An 18,859-nucleotide genomic window follows, 5' to 3' on the forward strand; every position below is an offset into this window, starting at 1 on the left:
GACGAGAGGGCCAGCCCTGTTCACAGTTACAGTGAATGCTTGTACCATCTATGTAGTGTACATCGGATTTTTTTCCTTATATATCGCATTAAATACATTGCATTATTTATACTTTCTCTACTATATTTTCTCTCAATCATATGTTGCAATATCCAATTCTGATTTCAATGGCTTTCTGTATTTAGAGTAGTTACATTTGAAGATTCTGCAACGTCAAGAATCAACGCAATTTGGAAGATAGACTGACGTGTTAAGATTGTCCCCTAGAGTGTCTAGGATCTTGGACCCCTGAGGTTAACATTAGAACAACCCATCCATTCCCATTCCATATTGGACTACTTTGCCAAACTTAATTTAAAAAGAAGGAAGGAAGGAAGGAAGGAAGGAAGGAAGGAAAAGAAAGAAAGAGAGAAAGAGAGAGAGAAAGAAAGAAAACCAGTTTGGACAGGATGAACTGTTTGTCAAGGCAGTTCAGAAACATTAACAGGTACTTTGTGGATGGGACTATCATTTTGGTAATTTTCTGATTAGTAACATTCACTTCTGACATCAAAGATAGAGCTTTACATTGAATCAATCTTAGAGGGGAGGCTGGCTTAGGTCAGATTCCATTATTCATAAATATCTGGGGCGGGGGAGGGTTGGATCTGCTCTTTGTCGCCAGTGGAACTGTGTGAATCTGGTGACCAGATCTCCTGCATAGAGATTAAAGATTCCTCCATCACCTTGTTACTGCAAAGAACTCTGCACATGTTCTGGGGAATCTACTACAGTTTAGATGATGTGTAAGTAGCTAAATTGGACTGACTGCTTTTGTTTGTTTCAGATAGATAGACATGTTAGGCTGCACTAGTACAGCAGGATCTGATTCCAGCGGTGCCTTAGAGACCAACAAGATTTTCAGGTTATAAGCTTTCAAGAGTCTAAACTCATCAAGCATCAATGCAAGACTGACGTGTTAAGATTGTCCCCTAAAGTGTCTGGAATCTTGGACCCTTGAGGTTAAAATTGGAACAACCCATCCACAACTTCTTCAGATACTTTTATTTGCTTGTATTTGGAAGTCTATGTGCTGTTATAGTGTGTGCTTTCCTCATATATGGTTTGTCCCCTTTTCCTACCCCTTTTTGACTCCAACCACCATTTCCCATTTTTATATAATAAACTTCCTTTTTATAAAGACACTTTTGGGACTTTGTTTAGGGCTCTTGTATATTTCTCTTAATCTCTTCCCTATGTGTCAGACTGCATGGATGCTACATAGTTTTCTATAAAGTATTCTCCAGAGTTTATATTGCGCTAGAAGGAAACATTCTTAGAACGTCACTCTAGACGTTCTCAGGAGATCCCTAGCTGGTGGCAGCATTTACCAGGTTCCTTCCAGGGAACCCTTTCTTTAAGGGCATTTACCAACAAAGAAAGATACCTTCCTCCCTTTCATCACAAGCTCTTATCAATATTTTATAGAATTTTAAAATATTCAAAAATATTTCAGTTTAATTGGATTTTACTCATGAGCTTATGTATCTTTGAAAATGTTATTTGAACAAACCAGCAGCAACACAGAACAAAGACATACTAATATGTCTAATATTCTGCATGATCTCTTTAGTTCTTCAGTTGAGTGCTTTTTATGTACAAATGCACCATCAAGTTGCAACTAATTCATGGTAACCCCAGCAAGGGGCTTTCAAGGTAAGTGAGAAGCAGAAGTGGTTTGCCATTGTCTTCTTCTGCACAGTATTCCTTGGTGGACCCCCATCCAAGTACCAATCCTGCTCAGCTTCTGAGATCTGATGAGATTGGGCTGTGCCACAATGCCTTCCCTCCCTTGGTGCTTTTTACTAACATCTGAAAATGTAAATAGAATATTTACAGATACATGTAACAATATTTTGTACATAGATATATTCAGGGGTTATTTCGTAGAAAAAGAGCTGGAGGAACTCATTAGCACAACTCATTAGCATAACTCATTAGCATATGTCACACCCCTTGACATCACCGGAAATGTGTCATTAGCATAACTGATTTGCATATGCCACACCCCCTGACATCACCTATCCTGGCTGTTTTGGACCCAATCCTGGCCATTCAGGGCCAAAATTGGGCCCAAAATGGCAAAAAAGGGGGCTGAAAATGGCCAAAAAGGGGCCCAAAATGGTCAGGATCGGGCTGCTGCTGAGCAGGAGAGTGATCCAGCACCCATCAGAGGCCCTATCCGGGCTGTTTCAGCCCCAATGCAGGCCAAAACGGGCCCAAAATGGCCGAGAGGTGGGTGGGGCCACCTGACATGTGACCTCTTTGGGGAACTGCCGGCACTGCGTTCCTGCGCGTTCCTCCTCGAAATGAGCCCTGGATATATTTCAGAAGTTTGTTGCTATATATACTTTAGTTGTCTGATTCAGGCACAACTAGAAAGAAGCGCAGAGAACTTTGAAACTTTATATTGTCTGATTAAATAGTATTCTATACTTTGTAATCCACAGTGAGAAAAGTGGGCTGTAAATGAAGTTTCAAAAATGTGCATTCAGTAAATCTCATGTTACATTCAATGCATGTATAGCTGAACATGTGATTGAAACCTCACCTTTGTTCAGTTACTGGTACATGGTTTCATTTGCAAAGAGAGCACAGGTTTGTTCTTTCTTACAAATGTACATATATGATGTATGTGAGTTCACTGTAACGTAAACTCAGAGCTAAGCTACAAGAGACGAATTACACAAGGATGCACATGTAAAGGGTGTCAAAATGCTAGCTGGGAAGCTGAGTTTTAAAAGACATGTCAGAAGGCTTTGTCAATTTCTCCTCTCTATAGAGCCAACAAAGGCTCTGTCAGTTTCCTCTCCCCTTCTAGGAGGGGAAGAGGAAATAAACAAAAGGATCTTTGCTGGCTCTGTAGAGAGGGGAATTGACAAAGCCTTCTGATCTGTCTTTTAAAACTCAGCTTCCTGGCTAGCATTGTGGCTCTCTACACATAAGGGTCCTCATGTAATTCGTCTCTTGTAGTTTAACTCTCAGACAGGCAACAGCTCTCCACAATCTCAGCTGGAGGTCTTTCACATCATCTACTTACCTGATCCTTCTGACTGGTACAATGTTGGCTGGTAGATTTCTGTGGGTAATTCTGGCTAAGTATGGCATGGGGTTGATGAAAGAAAACCAAAATGGAGATCACCCAGTTATAAAAATTGTCAGTTACATCCTTTTGTACTGTTAATTTCATAACAATATAGCAATGTCTTTTCTTTCTTTAGTACCTTTTCTGTTTCTGTTTTTACCTCTCCAGTTTAAAGGGTTTTTTTAATCTCAGGACTAATTTTCTCCTTATGCTATTAACAGCATAACCGTGTATCTAATGTCACCTTTATGTTGTGTGTTGTGTGTTTGAACTAAAGGGAAAGCTTTATTGGTCTTTTACAAAAACTTAGAAAACAAACAAAATCAAAACTATCATCATTTTTTAAAAACTATTATGATTTTTCCTAGTTATTTTTTAAATGGAAACAATCAAATAACAATCAAATCAATTAAGATGGCCTGTGTATCCCATCAATACCTTCCTCAGTCAGTCCACTCAATAGAGGAAAAGATAACTTTTTTTAAAAAGGCAGTGGGCTACCAGAACAAGCAGTCAGATAATGTAAGAAAGAAGATGTACTGAAAGAAGATTAAGAGAAAAATGAAGTACAGGAGAGAATAAAGTGGGAGTATAATACACAAGCATGGTATAACAGTTAATCCCACACTCTAAGGGCCAAACTATACATTATTTTTTCAGCTTGCTTTCCTCATAGTTATGCAGCAGCTATGGGGAAAGACATTTTTAAACTGGATTTGGGATGACAGCACAGGTTCGCCTGCCTTTCCCTGACCTGAAGCCAAAAGGAGGGGAGTTATTTCCCCTCTTGGGGAGGGGGGTGTACAGAACATGGCATGTGGAACAGCAAAAAAAAGGAGAAATAACGCCCCCAGTGCAATTTCAGATTAGGAAAAGGCAACGAAGCAGAAGGCAAGAGCCCCACTTCTCCCCACATTAGTTTCCAGCTGTGTAGCTGTATGGAATGAGAGTAGAGTCTGGGTTCCCCAAACACATTTAATAATATAATGTCTAGTTTGGTTCACATGGGGTGACCTTGGAACTGTCACTTCTTCTTACCCTGACCCTACCTCACAGGAATGTTGTGAAGATAACATGGAGCAGAGGCGATCTATGTATGTTGCCATGAGCTTACTTGAGGAAGCGTCAGATAAACATGCGATACAAGAACCTTGACGGACACTGATTAAAAAGAAAGAGAAAATTTGCCATACTTGCATTGAAGTGCCAGGATTAGTTTATTCAACAGAAAGCTTAATACCAAACCTGAGGCAAAAATATTTAATGGGCAGCTAAAGTACCTAAAGATTGACAAATCAATCTACAAGGACTGGTATACAATAACACAGTATTCTGCCTCCGAAGATGAATGTCAGCAAAATGCACTGTGAACAAACGCTATGTACATTTATAAGCCTGCAAGGCATTGATACAGTGCAAGCCTATTCATGTTTATTCTGAAGTAAGTCCCATTTTGGTCAAGGTGGTTTACTCAAGGTAAGTTTTTGTAGGACTGCAGCCTTGAATGAGGAGGGGAATAACTAGAGAAAATATATAAATATTTATCAGGATTTTCTCCATTAAAAATGGTCCAATAGACCTTTTTGACATTTATTTTTAATTTTAAAATGTTTGCCATAGGGTACTTAAGAAAATAGGTTTTTATCTGTCAGGTTTTGGAACTAGAAAGTAAATGACTGACCTTTATTCATCTTGTTGAAAATCATTATTTACTGAAAATGCTATGGCATTGCTGCCTTCATTACATAACTTTCGGCTGGTTATAAAAAAGGAATTATGTAGATTGTGTCTTTGAATGGATCTGTCACTAAAGGTACAGCCCTAACTTAGGCTTATGACAAAACAGTGAGAAGACACTATGACAAAACAGCGAGAAGACGCTATCTTCCGCGTTTTTTGCACGATATTTTGCAACATCCCGGGAGCAGGTAAGCAGTGTGAAACGGGCCAGTGTTTCTTAATGCCTGCAGATATTTCCTCCCACCTGTTGGAATTTGGAATAGACACTGAGAGAAACAGCAGAAGAACAGTTGCAGTTTGGCTGAAAATGAAGTACACTGGGGTGCAGGGTCTCTGGGATCTGGTGTGGGGTAGTAGATCTGATGCCCTATAGGAGTGTCTCTTTGCCTCCACCTCTGCTCTTCATGTATATTTAGGGTTGCCAGCCCCCAGATGGTGGCTGGAGATCTCCTGGAATTACAACATTTCTCCAGGTGACAGAGATCAGTTCACCTGGAGAAAATGGCTGCTTTGGAGGGTGGACTCTATGGTATAATGCCATTCTGAGGCCCCTCCCCTCCCCAAACCCCGCCTTCTCCAGACTCCACCCCCAAAATCTCCAGGAATTTCCCAGGCTGGACCTGGCAACACTATGTATATTTATTAATAAAGTAAGTATTACAAAGACTACATAAATCTTTAATGTTCTCCCATCCAAACCCTAGTGTTACTCCCCTGGGAAATTTCAGTACTCAGGGAAATGGGAAACATGCAACAATTATGTCAGCCATGGGACTGTTTGTCCTTGGCCAGGGACTGTGAATTAGCTGAAAGTAAAGTGTCAACAGCTATAGCAGGGGTACCCATCATGGTGACTGTGGGCTTCCACAGCACAGGAATCTTCACTGTGTGGCTGAAGGCACGCTTCAGCAGCCATTTTGTGGCAGCCATTTTGTTGCTATGCCCACTACACTGTGTTAGAGCTCCAAATGTGCCCACAGGCTCAAAAAAGGCTGGGGACCCCTGAACTACAGGATCTCTTTCTCTCGCTCCCCTCCATCCCTGCCCCGACCCTTTCCAGGGATCTGATGAAGAATGTGTATTTCCCACTCTATATGTGTGCCTCATTGCCCCCACTTTTACTTTATATTTGTTAATAAAGTAGGCAATACAGCAGATTCCATAAATGTCCAATGCTCTCTCCTCCAAAGGGAGCCACTCCTCACAGCACCACTCTTGGAATATGTATGAGGGAATAGAAAACAGCATGTAGAAGCACAGACAGAGGGGGAGGGAGGGGAGAGAGAGATAACAAAAATGAAGATGGGAAACCAGAAAGTGAGCAGGTATAAGATAGCACGCAGGCAAGACCAGAACAAGGTTAATTTAAGATTTCCCCACCACCACTGGACAAGCAGACAGAACAATGTCCTTCCAACACCCACCCACCAGTCTAAGAGCACACACATCCTTGTTCTCTTTCTAAGAAAAGAAAAGAAAAATGGGGGGAAAGGGAGATAAAAAGTTAACGTTGTAGAGAAATACAGTATTCATCTTCATTTTCCCCCTCAAAGATTTCTCTTTAAGAAAGAACCTAAATCCTTGTTCTGCCTCATATACCCAACTGCACAAAACCTTGCTTCTCACTGCAGTGTCCAGATGTGTCAGAATAAAACTTCTGGGCAGGGGAGAGGAGAAAGCCTGACATGGAAGCACTTATAACTTGACTAGACCAGCGAGAACCAATGAGCTGTCAATAGGTGAAGCCTCTTTCCCCTTCATTCTGTATCTTTGAGGGGCTCACCACAATGGGGCATCAGTGCGATATCTAAAGGTTACCAGTCCAAATCCGGGCTGAATCTAGCAAAAGATTCAAAGCTTGGTAAACGTGGTAGAATGAAGAAGACATCCATGTTGGGGCATGAAAGGAATTATGTTGTTTCTAAGATGCTGGTTTGCATTTCTAGATTAATGAAGTAGGGAGGGATCAACTGGAGTGGAACAATCTATGAGGAGGGGAAGAATCCATGGAAGCAAAAGATCTTCGTGGAGCTGTCAATTGGCATTCATGACTGGCATACATTTCTACTGACCTTTTTTTTACTGAACAACTCTCATCCTTGTTCAACTGGGAACAACCCCTACTGTCAACAAGATCAGAACATCCCCCCAGCATCAGAGATGTCCTCCGGCCTGGGTTTTCCATTGGCTCTTACAGCAGATTGACAGAAGCCACTACCTGTTTGCAACCTGTCACAGCAAACTGCTTCCCTCCTTTCACATAATAGTTGAGCTGACTGGCTAAGCTCTCTATGTGGCTCGGGTCGGGGTAAACACCTTCGCTCATCATTTCCTCATAGAAGCAGCTCTGGACATGGTTCTTCTCCAGCAACACAAATGGAACAATCTCCGCAGAGCCCCAAAGAGGATGGACACGACTGAGTACAGGACGGAGCGAGGCCAGCAGCTCCTCCACCTTGCTTTGTGGCAGTAGGAGATCGCTGGAAACATTCTGCAGAAGGAAATTTGTAATTTCTTTACCCCCTACCTTGCTTATTAGGATATATATGGCATTCAGGAACTCATTGGTTTGGTTACTTTGGAAGAATCTGCCAAGAGTCTCCAGAAGGGCTGGAGACATGAGTTCTACTTCGTCCAGAATGAACAAGGGGATCTTCTCTTCTATTTCCGCTTGGGTTACCATGACACCAATCTTCTCAGACAGATCCAGCTGGCAAGCTAAAGATGAAGCATTGTCTGGACAGTGGTGCATCGTAAAGTAATGGAGCACAAAATTGTGGCCCATGACTGACCGGAAGTGTTTGGCTAGCAACCAACCAACATGGCTCTTTCCAACCCCGCTGGGCCCATTGAAGGAAATCACCAAGGGCTTGTTGTGTATGTGTGTTACCAGGTAGTCTTTCAGCAATGCCATAATGTTCTCGATGGCCACAATCTGCCCAAAGACTTCTCGACGCATTGTTTTCTCCAGCCCATCTAAGTCATACTTCAGTAGATTATCATCCAAGTTCTCAATTGCGTTTAATATTTGGAAGCAAACAATGCTGACAAGCAGGAGGAGGCAGCGCTTGGCTTTGCTCTTCTGCTCCGTTGGCAGGTACCTCCTGCTGCTCCCCGGGTACAACACCCGGGGGTTTTTACTCCTCTTCTTCCTTTTGCTGGATCTCGTTTGAGGCTGCACAGATGTGTCGAAAGTAAAATACTGTGACGTCTCAAAGCTTGCTTGGCTCAAAACAGAGGCCGATGCACTACCCAGTTTGGCTTTACCCAAGGAGATCTGCCGCTGAAGGTGCTTTGATTGGGCATCTCCATGCAGGGTCCTTCTTTCAGTTGGCGAGAGGCCTTTTTTCAACATGTGGGCTGTCCTCCGCAGGCGGACGACTGCCCGCACTGGGGAAGAGAGGAGAGAGATCTTCTGGGGGCATTTTAGAGCAGGAGTCCCACTGCTGGGCTTTCGGCCCTCCATCTTGACTTCTTCCTGCGCACCTCTCGATCCTGTCTTCTCTGCAGAAAAAGAGAAAAAAACACACAAGAAGAATGAAAATAGCACAAAACTCAGTATGATGCAGAGGTTAGAGCACGAGGCAGAACACACCTGCAGAGTTGTGAAGCTCACTGGGTGGCCTTGAGCAGGCGGGTCTACCCAAAGCTCACTGGTGTAGCTGCTGAGCACCAGGGCTGGATTCATAATCATGCTGAATAGTTTCTTGCAAAGTACCAAGAAGTAGAGTGTTGGCTGATTTCCTTGGGTATACAAATGCATCAACTGCACAGACACCACCCCAAGATTCTGTGGGGGGATGACCACATATATAATCATCATTAAAGTAACTAAATATGCAAGGGGCACAAATTTAACACCCCCAAACAGAGACAGAATTACTGCTTTTCTGAGCAACTGCACTTTCCTTCCTCTTTGCCTGCCAAGCATGTCCACTGTCTCCTAAACTTGTGTTTCTCGACCGGTGAGTCAGGGCCCAAAAATAGGTCATGCTTTTGTATTGTAGGGAAGGGTCTCAGATGCTCCACCAATGAGTTAGGGATCATAGACTTCACCCATAGACTTCACCACTATGTTGCCTTACGTACTATCTGTTGCTTTACATATGTGCTCTTATGTCAGCCCTAGAATTGCTTATGTTCTGTTTCAGCATTTTTTCAACTCTGTATTGGATTCTTGCTAATGTTATGCCTTTGTAAACTTGTGTTTATTTACCCATTGGCATTGTTTATGAAATTGTCCTTGATACTGACTGTACTACTCTCACACTGTTTAATCCGCCTTGAGTCTCGGTGAGAAAGGAGGACCATAAATGACATAAATAAAGTGGACCCCAGGCCAGCCATCTCTAATGGTGTCTCCTGCCCTTTATACCCTTCTCTTTCTCTCCTTCCTTTCTAGCTGCTCACATTCTCCCCTTGCCCTCCCCTTTTGCAACAGTAATGTCAGGGGGGAAGCTGTCTGACAAATAGTAGCTTTATGATAGTAGGTGGAAGAGAAGGGGAGGAAGGCTGGGGAGTAAGTGGAAGCTGTTCAGCACTGGAAAAGCAAGAGAAGGAGAGGAAGAGGCCTGTGTGAGCATAGACTTTGTCTTGGCACTGCTCCTTAGCAGATCAACCTCTTGCTCTGCCTCCTGAACAGTCGCATTGCCCTCTACCTACTGTGGGATATGCACTGCACTGAGCTGCTTGCCACTGGCTTCTTTGCAGCCATCTTCCCACATCTCCTCCAATGCCTCCCCAGCTGCTTCCGAGTCTCTTGGGCCAGCCCTGGATGGGTCACCATACAAAACAAATTTGCACTTGGGGGTCACCATACCAAAAAGGCCGGGGACCACTGTCCTAAATCTCTTAACACCTCAGACACACTTCACTTATACGTCTGAAAAAAGATTTCCTTTTTGAATGCTGAAGGGTTAGAACTCTCTGCCCTCAGAAGTGACCATTTCCTTTGTTTCTGGGAAATTCACTGTGCCTCTTGATTATGAGGAGACAAGCACAGAACACGGACTTGTTCCTACCTCACTAGAGGCTGCTTGTGGAGGTAAGGCCAGAACAGGGATTCATACAGAAAGGCAGCAGGACCTCTGCCCCTGCATGGATTGGCCCTTTGGGGGTCATAAGAGCAAATGATTAATTAATTGTAGCATGCCTGTGCCTTATTATTGTGCCCCACACTATCTCAGAATGACTGGTGTAGTCTCTCTGAGCCTCACGACTGGATTACATTATCTAAAGGCAATACACAGAAGGTCACCTATATAAATTGGATTCCCCCCCCCCCCCATTTTAAAACATGAGAATTGACCAAGGCAGTCTCAGACCATCATCACCGCCATAGTTGTATATATTTTACACAGTAACGTCCTTTTGAAAAAACTTGCCTTTTATTTATTTCAAAAGCGGAACTTCCTAGAACCAGGCCTGTTATGGATTTTATGAAAAGTGCTATTTTATTCAGACGCCACCACTTATTTGCCACCAGCGCCACCTCGAGGCACAGTCAAGTGTCTTCACACTTTGGGTGAAGATTCCATGTTGGAATTAACAGTAAAAGTGTAAAAAAAAAATTCATGTTGAACATCAAGGTACACAGCAGCAAAATCTGTTGTGTTCTGCAGGGCTTAATTGATTCCAGAGTTACAACTAAAGGATTCATCCACGTATTACCCACAAATTGATATTTATTATTTTTATCGCCAGTTTCGATTCACTGATACCAATTTATTAATCCTTTTTCATTACGTGTGTTTCAGTTCTGTATTAACAATAGCAATAATGATATAATCACATTTTATTTAGCCTTTGTATGTTCTTGTTACAAGACCCTTTTCAAGGCAGTGTAACTTGATAGAGTCTTCCAATGAGCTGTGAAATGCTAAAGTGTTTTTCTATTCAGGAAAAAAAAGGTCACTAAAGGGAAAGATGAAAGAGACGGAGAGAAATTACACTGATATTTACACACACACCCTCCCTTTAATACCAGAACTTCAGGACCACCCAAACACATTGATTGGAGAGCATTTAAAGTCAGTTAAAATAAATTAGTTCCATATACAATTAGTTAAGGCATCACACAATTAATTAGATTCAGTGTAGTGTAATAGACAGATGGCAAGATTAAGGGCCAAACTACACAAAGGATGCTAGGGATATCAAAATGAAGTACTGAAGTACAAAAGAGCAACTGTATGTGTGTTGGGGGTGGTGGTGGTAATATAGATCACTATATTACCCCCACACTAGGGGAGAATAACTCAGCCCCCATACGGTGGGGGGAAACGGTGCAGGAGCAACAAATTAGCCCCCCAACAAAGCAGCAGTGATTGATACTACCATTAGCTGCTCTTTTTCTTCTTTTTTTGCAGCTTTGGAGATCCTATTACAGATTCCGAGTATCTCATTATACATTTGATTCTATGACTGGGGGGATGTGGGTTCAAATCCTCATTCCACTGTGAAATTCATTTAGCAATCTTAGCCCAGCCAAGTCAAACCTACCTCACAGGGGCATTGTAATACCCCCATGAGTTCCATGGAGGAAGGGTGAGAATTAAAAATGTAATAACTAATACAACTTTTCACTCATACAAGCCCTTGTAATGATCTCAATATGTAGATAGTTTTAACCAGGGCCTTTTTTCTGGGAAAAGAGGTGGTGGAACTCAGTGGGTTGCCCTCGGAGAAAATGGTCACATGGTTGGTGGCCCCGCCCCCTGATCTCCAGACAGAGCGCTGAATGGCGCAGAGGGCAATCTAAACTCCCCTCTGTCTGGAGATCAGGGGGCGGGGCCACCAGCCATGTGACCATTTTCAAGAGGTTCCGGAACTCCGTTCCCCCGTGTTCCCGCTGAAAAAAACCCCTGGTTTTAATAAAAGGAATCATGCTATGCAACAGCGCTAAGTATCAATGGCTAAATTCGCCTCTAAATACAAAGATGCTAGGGAAAAGACTATGGGAGGGTTGTTGAACCCTGTTTTTAAGGAGGCATCTAGTTATCCACTGTAGAAAACAAGATGCTGCTTTAACAGTGCAATCCTATGAAGAGTTACTCCAGTCTAACTCCATTGACTCCAATGGGCTTAGACTAGAGTAACTCACCATAGAATTGCACTGTAAATCAATCTTGATCCGATGCTACAAGCCTCTTGCTGGGCTATGAAAATCAGATCCCACTTAATTTTTCTCCACTTCCTGCTATGTGCTGCACAGCAGAGAAGCAATGGAGACTTATGGTATTTTCTCTCATTCTGTTTTGTTTGAGGAAGCAAGCTAATCTGTGGGATTATGTATTCTATCTACAGGAAACCAAACCATAGATCAGATGTCGCACATGCGCATAGACATGCAAAATCAATGAAACTGCTTGTATGTCTGAGCCATAGCTGCAAGGAGGAGTTGCAAACTTGTGGCATGCTGGGCTGTGATATTCCAATACTGGATTTGATATGACTTTGTCATTTTAATATGTTGCAAGCCACCTTGAGTCTAAGCAGAAAGGCAACAGATAAAGCAGGGGTCAATAATCTTTTATTTGAAGAGCAATGAAAACAACTATTGAGTAATGAATAACACCCCAAGCTACTAAAACATATATATTTCTGTTAAAATATGAAATTTTATCCACCACCCCACATGTTACCAAACTGCTCTGTCCCAGAAACAGAACATGGACTAAGAGTACCAGAAATAAAGCTACCAGCTAAAGCAGCACAGAGAAAAATCCTATGAAATAAAAGCTTCAAACAAACAAAAAAGCCTAGAACAGCACAGAAAGGGGAAAGAACATACCATGGTAATACCAGTGCTACAGCTCAAATAAAGACCGTTGCAACTTATAAAGCAAACAAATGCATTTCTGATAGCAGTGATCTTGTGAAAAAGGCAACACAATTATCATCACAAAAAGCCAAACCACTGGCTCCCAAGAAGAGGAACAAGCAGCTCCCCGCAACTGACCTTTCTACATTGCAGGACACTGACATATCCCCCTGCCTACAATTTTGGTCTTGCATACTCAAGCAACTCTTCACATTTTGATTTGACCACTCCCAGCTCAGAAAAGGCAAAAAGGTAATTGGAGGCGCTGGTTCTGATTCCATCCACACACAGAGACATGTCATGTCTGTTTCCTGGGCCTTTGAGCTGCACAAGATCTCATGATCTTTTCTCCCAGATTTTCTGGAGGCTGCAGGATGGCTTGCAGATGGCAAGCTCACAAGCTAGCTGTTCAAGTCCTCTGATATAAAGGTTTTAATAAACATATAAAAATAAATATTGCAACCAGTGAACAGTGTGCAGAGGGAATTAACAGGGGGAAATAATGTTCTCAAGTTACTAGAATCCTGGGTCATCTTATTATGTTGCTATGCAGCTGGGTCAAGGTGAATACACAGAAGCTATGCAACATGTACTTAACAGTGGAACTCACTGCCACAAGAAGCAACAGCAGCTTCTAAGTTAAACAACTCCAAAAGGCTAATTCATGGGAGACAGGTCTACACCACTGCTTGCAATAGCTAAAAATGGAACCTCCATATTCAAAGGCAGTATCTCTCTGATTACCAGGTTTGGCAGGCAAGGAAGACAGGATGGCTCCCTCCATCTTTCTGCCTGTGCCAGCTTCCCAGAAGTCACCGTTAGTTATAGAGGTGCATGAGAATTATGCAACTTCAGCAGAAGCTGCCTGTTGCATCTCTGTGCAAATCCTTGCTCTGGGCTCACTTCCTTCTGAAAAGGAAAAACATGATGCACTTATTTAGGAGTTTAGGAAACTTTGCAGTGATCATTTACTAAAGCCCAACTCCATGCAGCTTTTAGAAGGAGCGCAAGGGGAGTTTTTTCCCTCCTTTAATTCACATAGGTTTTTGGTGAAGATTCATATTGTTGCTGTTGTTGGCACTTTATGGTTTCAACTTGCTCTGAGTCCTCTGGATGTGGCAGGTTACCATTCAGATAAAATATTGACAAATGCAAATATAGCCACATACTTACTGGTATACCAAATACTATGGAGAGCTTGTCCATCTACTGGCAAGAATAGTTGTCTGGTTGTTATTATTTCCTCTTTGTGTGGGACAAGCCAGACCAGTCAGACCTCATTCCTGAATGGAAATGTTTTGCTCATTCAGAGCTGAAGGTAGCAATCTCTTGCCCCATCATTTCTTCTAGCCACTGCTGGCCTGGCCCCACAGCACTGAGGCACAAAGGTAGTTTCAGTTCCCATTAAGAACTACATCCATTTCCTTCTCCAAGAATGGGACAGCATGAAGCAGATAGCAAATAAAATAGATATATGAAAAATAACAAAGAATTCTGATGCAATGTTATTTACATATTTTCTGTCAGAAGGTACCCTTGGGTGCTGTTTTCACATTTGTCTTGGCTGAATTCTTTTTAATTGTCATCTCCAGTTTCAAGAGACGATTTGCTTATTTTTTTTCCCTTGACTTTTTAAGTGTTTGCAATTGCTCCTTACTTTATGTCACCAATAGATTATGATAAATGCTCCATCCACTTCCTCATCCATTTTATAATGCCCCCCCTCACACACACACACCAGTACTGAACAGTTCTAAACACGAGGCTGTTTCCTGCAGAATGCTCCTGGATCTCTACATGATACAAGCACTGGTGTTTTCCAAGATGTGGCAATTTCTAACCTTTACAATCACAGCACTGAAAGATGCCCTCCCAAGATAATTCCAACACTATTTTGTTCTCTAATCTCAAGGTCTGCTGTTTAGACTGCTAGCAACCATCAGCTGTTCCCCATGGCTTTGCAGACATAGGGTCAAGCTACAACTGACGAATGACACTTGCCTGGCAAGTGAACAGACTCACGTGCAGGGGTTTTTTTCTGGGAAAAGAGATGGCGGAACTCTCAAGAGGGAAATGAGGAAGAAACACATGGGATTCTTTGAAATCATATTATTTTCAAGCACTATTGCTGAGTATTTTCAAGAGGTGCTGGAACTCCGTTCCCCCGCGTTCCCCCTGAAAAAAAGCCCTGCTCACGTGTATTCCTCCCTGTTCACTTGCCATTCACTTGCTCTCCACTTGATCAAGTGGAGAGCAAGTGAATGGCAAGTGAACAGGGAGGAATACACATGAGTCTGTTCACTGGCCAGGCAAGCGTCATTCGTCACTTGTAGCTTGACCTGAGTGTGCTGAATCACTTCGACTGACACCCATAAACACACTTCTGCCCAGAAGTATGGTTTCCAATTTTTTTATTATTCCCACTCATATGCTTTCAACAATATTGCCACAAACATAAATTAAACAGAAAAAGTTTTTCCTTGGCATACAAAAACCTTCACCTGCTGAATTTCTTAATGTCCCGCTGCTGTTCAAGGCACAAGAGCAGGGCTAATTTAAAAAGTTGACAACCCCCTCAAGATGAAAAGAAGTAGAAACCCCCTCAAGATGAAAATGAATTAATAGAATGGCAATAGAAGAAAAGAAGAAGAACAACCCATTCTCATGAGGTCAATTCTGAATAATGACGTTCCACTAAGATTGCCAACTGGTCAGGAAAAAAAATGTCTGGTCCTTTTAAATGGAAACGGACAGTTGAAGCTTTTCATAGTGTGAAGTTAAACAACATTACCTGATAATCGCTTGCAAATCAAACTGATATTAAAGGGCTACCTAGTTTACAAGTTGGCAGCCCTAAATTCAACTCATATATTTCTCTTGCAATTCAAGCAAAGCATATACTTTTAGAAGGCATGTATGTGAATATTCTGCCATACATTTCAGAAAATTTAAGGTTGTTATATATGCTGACCAAGCATCAAAGCCCCCACAATTTCAAAGAGAGAGAGAGAGAGACAGACAGACAGACAGACAGACAGACAAATGCAACTTGTCTGGTAGGGCCAGGGCTTTTTTTCTGGGAAAAGAGGTGGTGGAACTCAGTGGGTTGCCCTCAGAGAAAATGGCCACATGGCTGGTGGCCCCGCCCCCTGATCTCCAGACAGAGGGGAGTTTAGATTGCCCTCCACGCCGCTCCAGCGGCGCGAAGGGCAATCTAAATTCCCCTCTGTCTGGAGATCTGGGGGCGGGGCCACCAGCCATGTGGCCATTTTCAAGAGGTTCCAGAACTCCGTTCCACCGCATTCCTGCTGAAAAAAAGCTCTGGGTAGGATAGGTCAGCAATTTCCAGTATGTACATACAAGCTTCCCTTCCTCAGTCCCTAAGCTCTGCATCTTTATGCTGGAAACCTACTCAACCTACTGTTTTCCTGCTTTCCAAGTGGCAAAAACATAATACCCTTGCTAGGGGAAATGACAACTATATCTTGAACTAGGGGTGCCAGCTTTTTCCCAATCTTGGTTCCTGCACCTTTAATAGCAGACATTAATGCTTTCACAATAATAAGAAATGTTCACATGGTGATTTTTGCTGATCAAGTTGTCTTTAAAGACACAGCAAAAGTCCACTGTTATTTTTCTGGTCAGCTGGCAACCTTATTCCAAATACAGGTCTGTCTCTTTCACCTCTTTTCCTGCCAGAGAAAAGTGACAGTGACAACTCAACCTAAAAGGTTACCTAATCTGACCTGGGTTACTAATGCTTTTCCGGAAAAGATTCCTGGTGTTCTTTTTACTTGACATGCAGAAACGCCTTTGATCTCCCATACCCAGAAAAAGTTTTGCTGGTTAAAACATTTGCATGTCAGGCAGCAGCAGAAGGCACAGGAACCTGCCTGAGGGTTACAATAAAATTTAGCCCCTTAGGGTTGATAATAACTACTCTAACCAGCCCCTATTTTCTTGATCTAGCAGGTGGTTAAAGCCTGGATCCTCATTATTTTTTACAGAGGAGGAAGCCAAGCTTTTTCTTTCACCCCCTCCCTCCAGCTGGCAAACTAACAGCCCTGCTAACACCCTTCCCCAAGAGGTTGGACTTCTCCACCCATGAGCCCTACCCTGCAGGCAGAAAGAGCCCATTACCGAGCATCAGGTCTTCGGTGTCTCAGCATCAGGGAACTTTCTTCCCTCCTCCGAAAGTATGGGCCAACCCCATCTGGAGGCCAAAGGGCAGTGTTTGTAAGGAGGGGAGGTTGGGGGGGCCCTCTCAAACTCTGCTTATTGCAGCCTCTTGCGCAAAGGGTTTTTTGAGCTGTCTGTGTGTGAGAGAGAGAAAATAGCAAAGTTGGGAGTGGCCCCCAGGGCTGGCGTGCTTCCTTCTTACACCCGCATGAGGCCTTATCTCTGTCTTGCTCAGCAGCTGTGTTTGGCTGCTGGCTTATGGCCTCTGCTGTTGCAAGAAGGTCACACACACACACGCACGCACACTTTGGCATACCGCCCATTGGCTGTGGTCAGACCGCAAAGGAAATTCAGCTCAGGCTACAAGGCAGACCAGGCCTCTATCACCTCCTATTCCCATGAGACAGAGGCTCAGGTCACAGAAAGACAAGTGAAAGGAAGGCAGGCCACATCTTAGGCCCATCCATGCTTCCCAGTTCTGAGACTTGGCCCAAATTAACGCTGAAAAGTTCAGACAGCCTGTGGGTCCAGCCACCAGCCCTAAAACCTCAAGGTCTTTAGCATCGGCCAATTTTTTTTTGCTTCCCCCATTGACAGGGCTGCTGTGCCTTTAACCAGGCTCTATCAAACTTTAAGGGTTCAGTTTTTGGAACAGCTGATTCAGACACAATCTGAAATGTTTAGGATTCATCTTGCAGTAGACATTCTTAAGACAGCTATCCTAAAGATACAGTGAAACAACAGTATTACACAGGGCTTTTTTTTCTGGGAAAAGAGGTGGTGGAACTCAGTGAGTTGTCAGCACAGGAGAATACAATGACGTCATTTTGGGTCATCTGGAACAAGGGGGGAGTTTTTTAAAGTTTAAATCACCCTCGGCGAAAATGGTCACATGACTGGTGGCCCTGCCCCCTGATCTCCAGACAGAGGGGAGTTTAGATTGCCCTCCGTGCCGCTGGAGTGGTGTGGAGGGCAATCTAAGCTCCCCTCTGTCTGGAGGTCAGGGGGCGGGGCCACCAGCCATGTGACCATTTTCAAGAGGCGCTGGAACTCCGTTCCACTGCGTTCCAGCTGAAAAAAAGCCCTGATATTACAAAGTTTGATAATCAATAATTGTAGCCATAAATATGAGACCTCTGAGGCTTGATCATAGTGTCCAAATATCTGTCAAGTCACATTTTTTATCCCACCCTTCTTCCAAGGAACTCCAAATAAAGCACAGGATTCTCCCCTGCTTCATTTTATCATCCCAACAACCTGCAGGCTAATTTCAGAAGAAAGTGTGCAACTGGCTCAGAGTTACCTAGAGGCTTCATGACTGAATAGGGAATTTGAACTGGATGTTTCCAGTCCTAGGCTGACACTCTGACTATTGTACCACAGATTTCCAGTTAAGTTGTCAGCATTTGAAGCAGCTCCTGTGGCTGACCCTCACCAGCTAATTTCTCCGTAGCAATCTAGAGCTGCTAAGATTGAATAGCAATGCAATAAAAAGTGTCACCTGATAATTTCTAGGTATGGTTAGTACCTAGACGGGAAACGATCAAGGAAGTCCAGGCTTACCATGTAGAGGCAGGCAATGGTCAACCACCTCTGTTTGTCTGTTGCCTTGAAAATCCCATGAGGAGTCACCATACATCGGCTGTGAGTTGACAGTACTTTCCACTATCAAACCTCAGTTAAAACCACAGCAGCAGATCACACTGGCTTTTGGCCCACCTCCAGTGAAACAGCAGTGAGGGCATTCAAGATGGCCCGTCGTGAACAATGCATACATGTATCCTTTTTTCAAATTCTCACCATCTTGAAGGGCTGAGGCTGCCAAAAGCGTCACCACCATCTTTTTCAGCCAGCCCCTGTAGCTGCCCGCCTAAGAATGGCATGATGGGAAGGAATGAGAAACTAATAATGTTTATTTCTGTGTTGCAGAAAGTTTTTACCTACTGATAGCTGTGGATCAAACCACTGTTTAAAACAACAGTGGGAAGCTGAAA

The 18,859-nt window shown here is 43.2% G+C and overlaps 1 protein-coding gene across 1 annotated transcript; it reads right to left on the reverse strand.

Moving 5' to 3' along the window:
• Positions 1-6,191: 6,191 nt before the first annotated feature.
• On the reverse strand, positions 6,192-16,937 carry TOR4A (torsin family 4 member A). The gene is made up of 2 exons (XM_054998302.1): positions 16,827-16,937; positions 6,192-8,368 (listed from the first exon to the last, which is right to left on the reverse strand). The coding sequence occupies exons 1-2, from the start codon at positions 16,831-16,833 to the stop codon at positions 7,056-7,058; spliced, it is 1,320 nt and encodes a 439-aa protein (XP_054854277.1). The 5' UTR covers positions 16,834-16,937; the 3' UTR covers positions 6,192-7,055.
• Between the last annotated feature and the right edge of the window lie 1,922 nt (positions 16,938-18,859).

This window comes from Eublepharis macularius, chromosome 14 (assembly GCF_028583425.1).
Source record: "Eublepharis macularius isolate TG4126 chromosome 14, MPM_Emac_v1.0, whole genome shotgun sequence".
Classification (NCBI taxonomy): domain Eukaryota; kingdom Metazoa; phylum Chordata; class Lepidosauria; order Squamata; family Eublepharidae; genus Eublepharis; species Eublepharis macularius.